Source organism: Lepidochelys kempii, chromosome 9 (assembly GCF_965140265.1).
Source record: "Lepidochelys kempii isolate rLepKem1 chromosome 9, rLepKem1.hap2, whole genome shotgun sequence".
NCBI classification, from domain to species: Eukaryota; Metazoa; Chordata; order Testudines; family Cheloniidae; genus Lepidochelys; species Lepidochelys kempii.
In genome coordinates this window covers 16425389-16437132 of record NC_133264.1, presented here as the reverse complement: position 1 = coordinate 16437132, position 11744 = coordinate 16425389, and the positions used below count along the sequence as shown (strand labels likewise).

General features: G+C 41.9%; 1 protein-coding gene across 2 annotated transcripts; it reads right to left on the bottom strand.

Annotated features, from left to right (window-relative positions):
- Positions 1–7880: 7880 nt before the first annotated feature.
- On the bottom strand, positions 7881–11318 carry RPL22L1 (ribosomal protein L22 like 1). Of its 2 annotated transcripts, none has more exons than XM_073359403.1 (4): positions 11212–11318; positions 9644–9736; positions 9106–9227; positions 7881–8143 (listed from the first exon to the last, which is right to left on the bottom strand). In XM_073359403.1, the coding sequence occupies exons 1-4, from the start codon at positions 11218–11220 to the stop codon at positions 7999–8001; spliced, it is 369 nt and encodes a 122-aa protein (XP_073215504.1). In that variant the 5' UTR covers positions 11221–11318; the 3' UTR covers positions 7881–7998. The 2 variants fall into 2 exon arrangements, with proteins under 2 accessions (XP_073215504.1, XP_073215505.1); XM_073359404.1 differs by having other exon boundaries at positions 9644–9733; positions 11212–11312.
- Positions 11319–11744: the final 426 nt, after the last annotated feature.

Below are 11744 nucleotides of genomic sequence, written 5' to 3'. Positions count from 1 at the left end.
CTTGGAAGAAGTTTGGATCCAAACTTTGAGCCGGTTTCCTAAAAGCTCTGGTCCATCATTTAGACATTTAAATCAGCAATTGGCATGTACAACAGAGATAAGATGTTTTCTTTAGATGCCTGCTTTTATGTAAACTCTGTGTAAGTGACCATCAATTTAAAACGCTAGAATGTTTGTGAACTACTGGGAACCAATGCTTGATGGGCAAATTCTGCCCTTGGATATGTGCCAACATGTTGCATTTTCCCCAGTGAGAGTTGTGTTGACAAATGCTAGTTTCGTTGCTTAATCTTCTTGTGGGAGGCACTCAGGCCTGGTCTACCCTAGGAAATTAAGTCAGTATAACTACATTGGTTGGGGTATGAAAAATCCACATCCCCGAGTGATGCAGTTAAACAGACCTAATCCCCAGTGTAGACAGCACTAGGTTGATGGGAGAATTCTCCTGTCAACCTGGCTAATGTCTCTCAGGGAGGTGGATTACCTATGCTGGTGGAAGAATCCTTCCCGCTGGCGTAGGGAGTGTCTACACTGAAGTGCTACAGCAGTGCAGCTGCACCACTGCACTATTTTAAGTATAGATACTTAAATACTTAGATACTATGTTGGTGTGGATGCTATAAGAACCTGAATAAGCTCTCTGAAGGTAAAATTGAGCCCTCGATTTCCATTGCACAAGGGGGAAAAAACTTGTGTTCTTTTCTGCACTCCTGGATCTGCATTGAAATTAGCGTTGTCTCATTAAGCTGCAGGTAACAATTGCAGATCCATACTAACTGCAGCCATGTTCAGAGTTTTGGGGTGTTATGCCTACCTAATTTTCTTTATGATCTTCCCCCACACTGCACATAATGGTTAAAGTGGAACCATTCTTTGGACTTCACCTGTCTTGATTGTTACCATGGAAAACAATGAAATTCTCAAGTATGAGCTTTTCTTTCAGTGCTCTATCTCCAGTCCCTAGAAATTGTAACCTGATCTCCATCACCACAACCGCTTCATGTTGGATCATTTTCAGCCTCAGGGCCATCTTTCAGGATCTGCCTTCTAGCTTTTCTTTAAGCAGCTGGTATATCCCTTGCTCCCTGTTGTACTGATTTCATAGAACTATGTCCATTCACACCAGCTGAGGATCTGGATCATTTTCTCTCCTTTTCCTGTACCTATAAATCCCTCTCTTTCACTGTTTCATTTGCTCTAACTCTGAGGTGCAGTGTTTATGAAAGACACGGTACAGAATGAAGTCCAAACTTGCTGACTGTAATCCTGAGGACTACCTTTGGCCTCAACAGGAGTTCAGCATCAGAGGGATTGGACCCACTTATAATGTATAGTTTGCCTAATCTAGACTTTAAGGTCCTTGAGTCAGGGACACTCTTCCTTTATATACTGTAGAGTGCAAGCACATTAATAGGGAATAAGAATAATATTTTGTATTGTATTCCTTGGAGAAGCATGACAGTGAATATTAATGGTGATAATGGGGACTTAGAATTGTTTTCCAAATGAAATCATTTTCAATTGAACTTAATACAGAGTCTTCTACGTGCCAGAGGTTAACAATATTACATTCAGAAATGTGTACAAATTCTATTTAAAAGCAGTGCTCTCCTATTCCATAGAAACTAAAGTTCCAGGCAAGCTCTGTGAAATGCAATATATGGCCTAAAGACGAGCTGTATGGAGCTCAAAAGATTTCCTCTTTCACCAACGTAAATTGATCCAGTAAAACAAATTGATCCTTGTCGCTCAAATATTCATCAGTAATTTAGAGATATTGCTCCATCTACTGGAACATCAATCCACTTGCAAGCTTGAATTCTATTATACTGCAGCAAACAGCCATACACCAGCAACAAAAGAAATGGGTTGGGCAAACATCAAAAGGTTCTAATGTTCCATACGGTCAGATTAGTCTCAACATTTGGATGTTTATCTAAACCGTTTGAGATCTCTTGTGTGTCTCCCTCATTGCAAATTAACTCAGCCTAACAAAATAAGCTTACCTTCTCGGAATGGGGAGCTAAGAAGGTGTTGTTTGTAGAAAGCACAGGATGGGGAGTTATGGATTCTGTTCTCAGCTCTGCGACTGACATTTTTTATAAACACAAACAAACAATGTAACCTCTTGGTCCCACAGTTTCCTGGGAGGAGAAACAGAGGCAGGGGAAGGGAAAATGACTTCCCTAAAGTCACAGCAAGTCAGTTGGATAGCCAAGAATAGACATCAGATCTCCTGGAGCACAATGTGGTGCCTTAGTCATTAGACAACACTGCCTAAAGGTGAACTGGTGTTGTCCCATTTACAGTAATAGCCATATTTAAACTCTAGCTGCAGCTGGCTGCTACGTGCTGACTATTTTCCAGTATATTTTTCCAAACAGTACAAACATCAGAGCAAATATTTGCTCTTAAAACCCCCTCCACCCACCCTCAACAAGTTTTTTAAGGGAATGTTGCAGTCTACCCATGAAACATCACACTTCACACTAGACAGGGCAAGGATACCAGACTGATTCAAAGATGAGGCTAAAAATGACACTGAAAAGCAGCTTCTTCCCTGCTTCCCTTGAATCAGGCAAACTGTGGGTATGCTATAGTTCGAGGCCCTCAATGGGAAATAAGGGTCAGTGCCTAATTATCATAAGGAAATACTGATTTTCCACATGTTTGTGACAAGTTTAAAACTGATATTAATGAGCTGTTGCAAATGTTCAAGGTCAAATGAAGGGGACTAGTCAGAGGAAATGGACAGTGAATGGGAAAGTTGGATAGGAGGAAACCGACTATGAAGCACAAAAAGGTAAAATAGGGAGGCGATGGGGAGTTGGATCCTGGCTGATCTGGACCATGAGAAACCGTTATTTTGTTTCTTTTTTTTTCTCCTTTATTTTTGTTTGCATTCAGCACCACTGACGTTTGTTTTGTGCTGTCTGCTGTGGTAAAGCTTTTGCTTGAATATTTATCCTCTCCCAGTGCTGTGTTTCCAATAACTCTGCACTGATTTTTACAGATATGCAGTGGCTGTACCTCCTTTAATAATGGGCTTCTGCTTATAATTAGCCTGTATTAAATGGTTTGATAGCCCAACACATTTTGAGATGTTTGTTACCACTTACTACTTTATCTGTGGGCTTAGCACTTGTGCCTTGTCCTTGTTTCTGTACAATAGAATAAGGTACTCTCTGAAGGTGCTGTAGGCCAAAAGAGCAGGAAAGCTACACGGTGTGTTATGATATGCAGGGAATTATGCAAGTACTTCCATTAATGCTCACGATTATTAGCCGAATCCCACATTCCTCAGTCTTTACTCAAGCTAAACTTCCATTGAACTCAATGGGAGTTTTGCTGTAACAAAGATGTCAAGATTTGGCCCTACCCCCCCTAAACATACACACGCTCTCTGTCTTGCTCAGACGAGTTTACTATAGATGAAGCTGGTAGCACCACCTAGATAGTAAAGGTTGTCTAGTACTTTCCATTACTCTTCATTCGTTCCTTACAACTACCGGACTTCAACTGTTCCGGATGAAAATTTCCATGGTGGGTATTTGCCTCAGGCTGGTTTTGTTTTAGAAAATTTCAGCTGAAACAGTCCAACCACTTCCAGAAATGAAATTATGGGAAAATATGTTTTGCCCATATCAATAAAATTCATACAACCATTGACTCAAGCTAGCTGCAGTTCTTCCAGGCTTTGGACCAGGGCCTCCTCCAGGCTTTGGGAGGGGCGGGGATGACACTCCAGTGTCAGGGTTGTGCCTTTTTCTGAGCCACCCAAATGCGTCCAAGCTGTAAACATCTGAAAAAAATCTCACTTTGAACATTACTCCTAGGGGAATTCTGCACCACTAGGCGCATGCAGAATTCATGTCCCCCGCAGATTTCGTTCCTTCCCGCTGAAAAATTACTTCTGATGGGGAAGCAAAAGGAAGCTGCAATAGTGGTAAATCACTGAGGGAGGGCAGAGCTGGGGAATGCCTTCTATCATGCACCAGGCTTAGCTGCTCCTCCCAGCTGAGCTGTGGAGGGGCGGGGGGGCTTCCTCTTCCTCTAAAAGGAGCAGCCGGGACTGAGTCAGACCCATCCCCAGAAACCTTCCCTGATACTGCACACCCCCCTGCTTCCTGCCCCCATTACTTCTCAGCCACGGGGGAAGGGGGGTCACTGTATGGGGCGCTGCTATCCCAGCCCCCTGCATCTGGACCCCCCCCATATGCAGAGACCCACACTGATCATCGCCCCCCCCCATCAAGCCCCCTGCACCTGAATCCCTACCCTGCCTTTCCAAAGTCACGCTTTTCCTGTGTTTGCACAGGCCACACAGCTAGCATGTAATCAAAAAAACTCCTGAACTGGTTAGTTGTAGCTAAGGACTTGTCGACATCGAGCAGTGATGTGGACTGGGGGTGGGGGTGGGGTGAGTTCGAAAGCGCACGAATAGGGTGCACATTAATGGGCCACATATACCCTGCTGACACACACTAAAGGTTCACTAGTGCCCTTTAATGAAGCACTGTTTGAAACAGTACCATGCTGAAGCACACTAGGAACCATTACCAAAAGAGTACACTATACACCATTTTCTTCTGTAATTAATAATGTATATTTTGTGCACTTTTATATATTACATTACATTAGTCACTAGTCTACACAATGAGAGATCCCTAAAAAACCCCTGATTTTTGGCCATTTAAATAAAATTTAAATGGCTAAAACTAGCCCCCCAAATTATATTTATAAACCCTGCAAAACAGAAGCCGTACACATAGAATCATAGAATATCAGGGTTGGAAGGGACCTCAGGAGGTCATCTAGTCCAACCCCCTGCTCAAAGCAGGACCGATCCCCAATTAAATCATCCCACATACTACACATTGACCAATCTGCCCCCTCTGCACCACACAGCATAGAAGTGGAATGCATGTATGTATTTATCAATCATTAGTAATCATTTCTAGCCTGTAACTTTACAGGAAAAGGTTTCTCATTAGACATGAAATTCTGGAGCAATTTATTTCAAAAGCCACTTGGAGATTTTGTTTCATAGCATGAAAAGTCAACACATATGTGAAGGCCATGGAAAAGTGGGCCTTTGAAAATTCCGCTCCATTATCAGTCAGAGCACCCTATCAGTGCTCAGAAAATAATTAAACTCCCTTTTAAAATATCAGTTTGAGTGTTTTTGCAGTTTGCACTGAGCCATATCTGTGAAATGATGTTGCAGTGCTGTGAAATCCCAGATCTTTGTTTTCATAGCTTTTGAATGAGTGTGTAGCTTAGGCTAAATAGCAATTGCAAGAGTAATAGCCAGCACCCTTTAAAGCAAAGGACAGAAAACATGGTAGTGGTATCCTGGAGGTGTTACGCTGATTCAGGGATGCTGCATTTAATGTTTTTGTTGTGTCAGCCTGTTTGAAAGGGCAGCTTATCATTTGAAATGTGACTCTTTGAAATAGAGCGGGGCATTTTTTTGGACAATAATCACGAGCCTTTCTTTGTCTAACTAAATACAGCAACAAAAAAAATGCACTAGTAAGGTTTGGGGAGGGGGTGGTTTCTGAGCACAGTGTTTGTGCACTTACAGCCAAAAAGCAGTATCTTTTAATACTATTTTTTATTTCAGTGTTCAAATATGAAATTCCTGTGAAAAACACTCAGGGTCTTTGGCTTTCAAATAAACACAAAGAACACGCATGACTCTAATGGAGTTGCTCCAGATTTACACTGTGCTGAATGAGAGCAGAATTTGGCCCACTACTTCTTAGTCATCTGTGCACATCATTGGTTAAATTTGGGCAGCTGTAAAGACACAACTGACTGGTTTCAGTTCTGATTAGAAACAAAATTGTTATACATTATAATTGCAGTAAGTATTTATGATAGTCTTCAAAGGCTCTGATCAGAATTATGCTGAGTGCTGTACAAACACAGAAGAGCGAATCCCTGTCCTGAACCTAGATTTCCAAAAGTGACTAGTGACCTCAGTTTTAGGTACACAACAGGGAAGGGGCCTGATTTTCAACCAGCAGTATTTATTTGAAGACTACTACAATTATCATTCTATATGCATTCAGAGCTAGGGCCGTATTTACTGACCATCATGGCTAAGATGTTTCAAAAGCAGAAGGGGAATTATAGGAGTCTGGCAACCTTTCTCCTTCCTACCTCTGAGTCTTTCAAGATGTGCATCTTAGCAGCTCCAAAACAGACCACCATCAGGGCTGTGAGCAAGGTCACATGTTTTCACACAACAGAGGACTGAAAGGGACCTCTAGAGGTCTTCTAATCCAATCCACTGCAAGCAAGGCATGACCAAGTATTATCTAGACCATCCCTAAAAGGTATTTGTCTAATCTGCTCTTAAAATCCTCCAATGACCAACCTACACAATTTATTCAAGTGCTTAACAACCCTGACTGGAAGTATGCTGCCATTTAAGCCCATTGCTTCTTGTCCTAGCTTCAGTGGGTAACAAGAACAATTTTTCTCCTGCCTCTTTGTAACAACCTTTTCTGTACTTGAGAACTGTCATGTCCCCACTCAGTCTCCTCTTCTCCAGACTAAACAAACCCAAACTTTTCAACCTTTGCTTATTATAGGTCACGTTTTCTAGACCTTTAATCATTTTGGTTGCTCTCCTCCGGACTTTATCCAATTTGTTCTACTCTTTTTTGACATGTGGCATCTAGAACTGGACGCAATACTGTATCAGCACAGAGTAGAGCAGAAGAATTATGTCTGAATTATGGGGGGGAAGCTGCTTTCAGCTACTAAAATACTGTGTGAACTGTCACACAGCATAAATCTCAAAGGGAACGTTACAATGGATAACAACCCCTAACACAATTTGCCACCATTAGTTTAGTTCATGGCCAAAATTCTGGATTAGGCAAGATTCCTTTCAGTGAAACTAGGATTTGGTCCTTAGACCACAAACTTTTTAGGACAGGCATTAAGTATGCTACTATGTAAAATATCCACAGCTGGATCTTGCTTATATGAAGAAAATAATTGCATAGTCCCTAATCCATTTTATTCTGCTATTTTAAAGTTTGAATTATTTCATCCTTGGTTTGGGATCCTCTGATTTTAAATACAGAACTGCTAGTCAGCCAACTGAGCAAAAAAATTAAATTCAGGATTAGGGAAAGAAATTCTAAATTCAAAGAGTACAAAGAGGGCAAGAAGGACTTTTTAAATGTGACTATCAATGGGGACTCCGTGGATTTTATTTCACTGGAGAAATACAACAAAATATGTATTCCTTATTTTAGCTTTTAAAATACTCCAGTAGTGGGGATTAAACTAGAAAACTTGGTGACAACTGAAAATACTAAAAGACATTTATTTGTTATTTGTATTCTAACATAGGCATATAAGCTACATGTTAGCACACGGCACTTTACTTGTTATTTTCTGTATATAAGCAGATCACTTTCTTGAGCATCATCAAAATCTTGCTTTTCTTTTCTAATTATATATGTACATCATACCTTCAACCTTTACGTTACCTCATTTGAACAATTTAGTGTTAACTTTTAGTTTTACATGGTTTTTAATTTTAGGCATGTTAAGATGGAAATAGTTGGTCAAAGGCCTTCTGGAGTCACAAGAAGTCCTATAAGAATGCCAAAACCCAAATGTGATTATGTGTTCTGAATGCATGCAAATTTAGTGTAAATGCAAGTGCAAAGTGCCCAATTTTCCTCTCTTTCAGTGGTTTTACACCAGTGGAACTCCACTGACTTCATAAGAGTTACTCCTGATTTACCCCGATGAAAGAGAATTGCAAACGAAGTACAATTCTCTACACTGACCTTTCACTGTGAATGAAAACACAAGAAAGGTTAGTAAGCTGACCACACTTCAGCAGAAACTTTTTTTGACACAGTGTACAAAACCTTTATTCACCAATAAGTTAAAGTGCTTTCATAAATAGATGTTTAGTCTTTTGTACGCTGTTTAAGAGTATAAAGCTTTCAGTAAAAGCTTCATTTATTCCTCAGACTCTGATCCTTCCTCATCTTGACTGATTTGGAAGTAGCGCAGCTCATATGTCTCCTTATCAGATGCGACCACACGAAGCCAGTCACGAAGATTGTTCTTCTTGAGATATTTCTTTGTGAGGTATTTCAGATACCTTTAAAAAAAGGCAAATATCAATTAACATTCTCTCATAAGACTTCTTATTGCTATCTTGTGTGTGACATGCCGGATTCAATTTTATGAATGTAACAAATACAAAAACTGCAGTTTTTAGTATACATTGAATATTTCCAAAGGTCACCGTGCCTAACACTCCTGTTCAGAAATTAAAATGGACTCTATGTATATTAACTACTTCATATGCAGAATTTCATTCCTGAAGTATCAAATTTTCGCAGTGTGTTATACTTCACTATCACACTGTGCTATGTCAGTGAAGACAGCGATGTCAAAGCACCAGAAACCAATGCTAGCACTATACTAGTTTAGTATTCTCCCCATCCTAAAAGCTTATCTACACACACAAACTGTAATCCTTAACTGTTAAAGGGGTACAATCCCCCCCAAATTCCCCAGTGTGGATGTAATTACACCAATATAAAGGTGCTTATACTGATACAGCATATTCCCCTAAATTATGGGAAATAAGCTAACCCAGTATAAGGCAACTTTATCAAACACTGACTATGTCTATCCTAGCACTTTTGTCGGTCAGGGGTGTGGTTTAATTATGCCAATGCAGGAGCTCTCCCCCCTTGGCTTAGGGCACCTACATGGGAGAACTTACAGGGGCATAGCTGTGCCACTGTAAAGTTTGTAGTGTCAACACAGCCTTAATTCACACTAGGAGTAGACTGATTTAATTATTTCTGAACAAAAACACATCACACGGCTAAGCATAAGTTTAAATTGATATAAAAACTGTGTGTAGGTCTGGTTTAAGTCACTGATATTTACATGTTAAGAAAATTAGATATTACACTATTTTCTCTATATATATATCAGAATTACATTATATCCTGTCCATCTAATCATAATTCAGAATCAGTTGAACCATAATATGTATACAAGGACAAGAAAATCAAGGATCACCTTATATATAAAAACGATACCCACCTTTTAGAGAACTGCTTCTCAGATACGACTGTGATCTTGTTCTTAAAACGTTCAATGTGAACTATGTTCCCCAGGTTTCCAGTTTTTCCATTGACCTTAACCTTCTCCTTTAGGAACTGTTCCTATTTCAATAAAAGAGGAAAAAAGGAACACTAGGGAATGGTGCCCTAGGTATGCACTAGGGAAGGGACCCTAGTCATATAGCACATGTTAAAAACCCAAATGTACTGTATATGTTATGTACATGACACAATAAAATCTTGCTGTAAGCAACTGAAACAACCTCTAACAATCTTGAATAACACTTTTAATGTAATTAATAAAATATTTCTTATCTATAAAAGATGTTTCATACTTTTGTTTGAAAATTCAAGCCTTTTTAACAAGCATTTATGTAAAAGATAAAACTATACTGACTGACAATTGACTTTCTTAAACTCATAATTAATATACTTTGTCAGCTGTGGTCTGATCTCCATATATACTTAAACATATTATAAAGTTGTTCATTAAGAGTATGAAAAATAGAGCTACTTACAAAATTTCCAGAATCAAATATTCCATCTTCTACAGGATGGGTGAGGTCAAGGCTAAACTTCCAAGTTGATTTTTTTGACTTTCGGTCTTTCTGCTTTAAAAATAAGTCAACTAGTTATTACATATCACTCCCCCGCAACACACTTAAAAAAACCCACAAAAAAACAAAAACCTACTACTATCAGGGACATCTGCATGAAAACAGAATCCTGTTTGTTAATTTATTTGTGCTATCATTAAATGGACTCATTCACTACCCCTGGCAAGGAGTAGGCCACACAATTACCTGACACCTCCTGTTACACTGGCTCTTAAGGCCTAGGCTAAACTTATGTATTTTATTGCACTACTATGTCAGAAAGGGAGTTTCATGTTTTACTAAAACAACGGGAGTCTCATGACACCTTAAAGACTAACAGATTTATTTGGCCAAATAAATCTGTTAAGTCTTTAAGGTGCCACTCGACTCCTTGTTGTTTTTTTTTTGGATACAGATTAACACAGCTACCCCTCTGATGGTATACTAACATAGCTATGCTGGTAAAAGCCCTACTGTAGTTGCAGTTTCACCAGTGTAACTTCACTTATATTAGTAGAGCTCATGCCAGTACAAGCACTTTTATACAAATATAAGAGTTTAATTATACTAGCAAAGCCTTCTTGGTGTAGGCCTTAGTATCTTTTTCTGTATATATCAGTGATTGGACTTCTCATTACCAGTGTACTTACGGAAAGTACTGAAAGCCCTTACCAAACTGGCATTAAAAGTCAACTTGGGCTAACTCCCAAATTAGAAGGTACAGCAACAAAGCATGCTCAGAGGATGGAGACTTCAGGCACCCATGTCTGAAAATGCGAACCAAAACAGGCGCCTTCACAGAAGATTCTTGGACGTACTGAGCACCCCCAGCTCCATTCAAATGAATGGGATCAGGGAGTCTTCAGCACCTCTGAAAAAAAGCGGGCCACTTCTACTGAGGTGCTTAACTATGGATTTATGTGCCTAACTTTAGGTGCTCATGTCCGAGCACCCCAGCCAGCGCACAGAGGGGTCGAGGCACAGTTGAGATTTCCCAGGGTCCGAGTCAGGCTACTGAAAGACCCGGTTTGAACGCGCTGGGCAGTTACATGGTGCCTTTCACCTTAGGACCTCAGCGCCCTCCGCGAGGCTAATAACCACCTCGGCACGGCAGCGAGGCGTTAGCTCGACTTCGGGGAAACTGAGGCACGGACGCAGTTAGGCGTTTAGCCCACGGTTATCCCGCGAGCTCTGCAGTCCCGATTGCTCCCTTCATGCGCTACCCCAGCCGCGGCCCTGCTCCCCCTGCCCTCAGCGTTCTGCCTCGGGATAGCGTCAGCCCTAACGTAAGGCGGGGGAAGGACCTGTCCCGCTGGCCGCCGGGCTCCAGGCTAAGGGGGGCGAGGAGCTAGGCCCCACTCAGGCCCATTGGAGCCATGACAACGGGGCTGCCCCCGGCTGCGGGCCGAGAGGGCCAGCGCAGCGCTACCGTGTCTTGCCCAACCCTCCCGCGGCCGCCGGGGTGCCACGCGCCCGGCCCTCTCACTCACCGGCGCCATCCCGCCAGCCCGCGCTCAGGCCTCTCAAAAGGCGGAAGCCGCCGCCTCGCTGGGCTTTTATGTCTAGCGTGGGTGTGATGTCATCACGCAGGAGCGTGTGGCGTAAAGGAGGGACACGTGGCCGAGTGCTGCGTCACAGCCTGCGAGGGGGCGGAGCGTGGGCGTTAGCAGTGGCTGCGCTCTCTCCGCAGGGCGCTCGCCGGCCTGTGTCATGTGGCGCGGGGAGGTGGGAGGAGCAGGGGAAGGGGCAGGCTCAGCGCCTCTGGGGGAGGAGGATTGCGTTCCTTCTTGTTTGCAGGCCCTAGAGCAGGGCTGGGAGCGCTGTTCCTGCTAAGCTGTGCGCATGGACACAGAGCCTAACCCCCGCCCCCCACGGCGAAATACCACGCACGCAACAATTGGCACAGAATTTTTTTGTGTACATGACCAGAACAGAAGAGAGCACATTGGTCAAATGAAGCACCATCAAAAATTTCGCAAAAAGAAAAGGAGGACTTGTGGCACCTTAGAGACTAACCAATTTA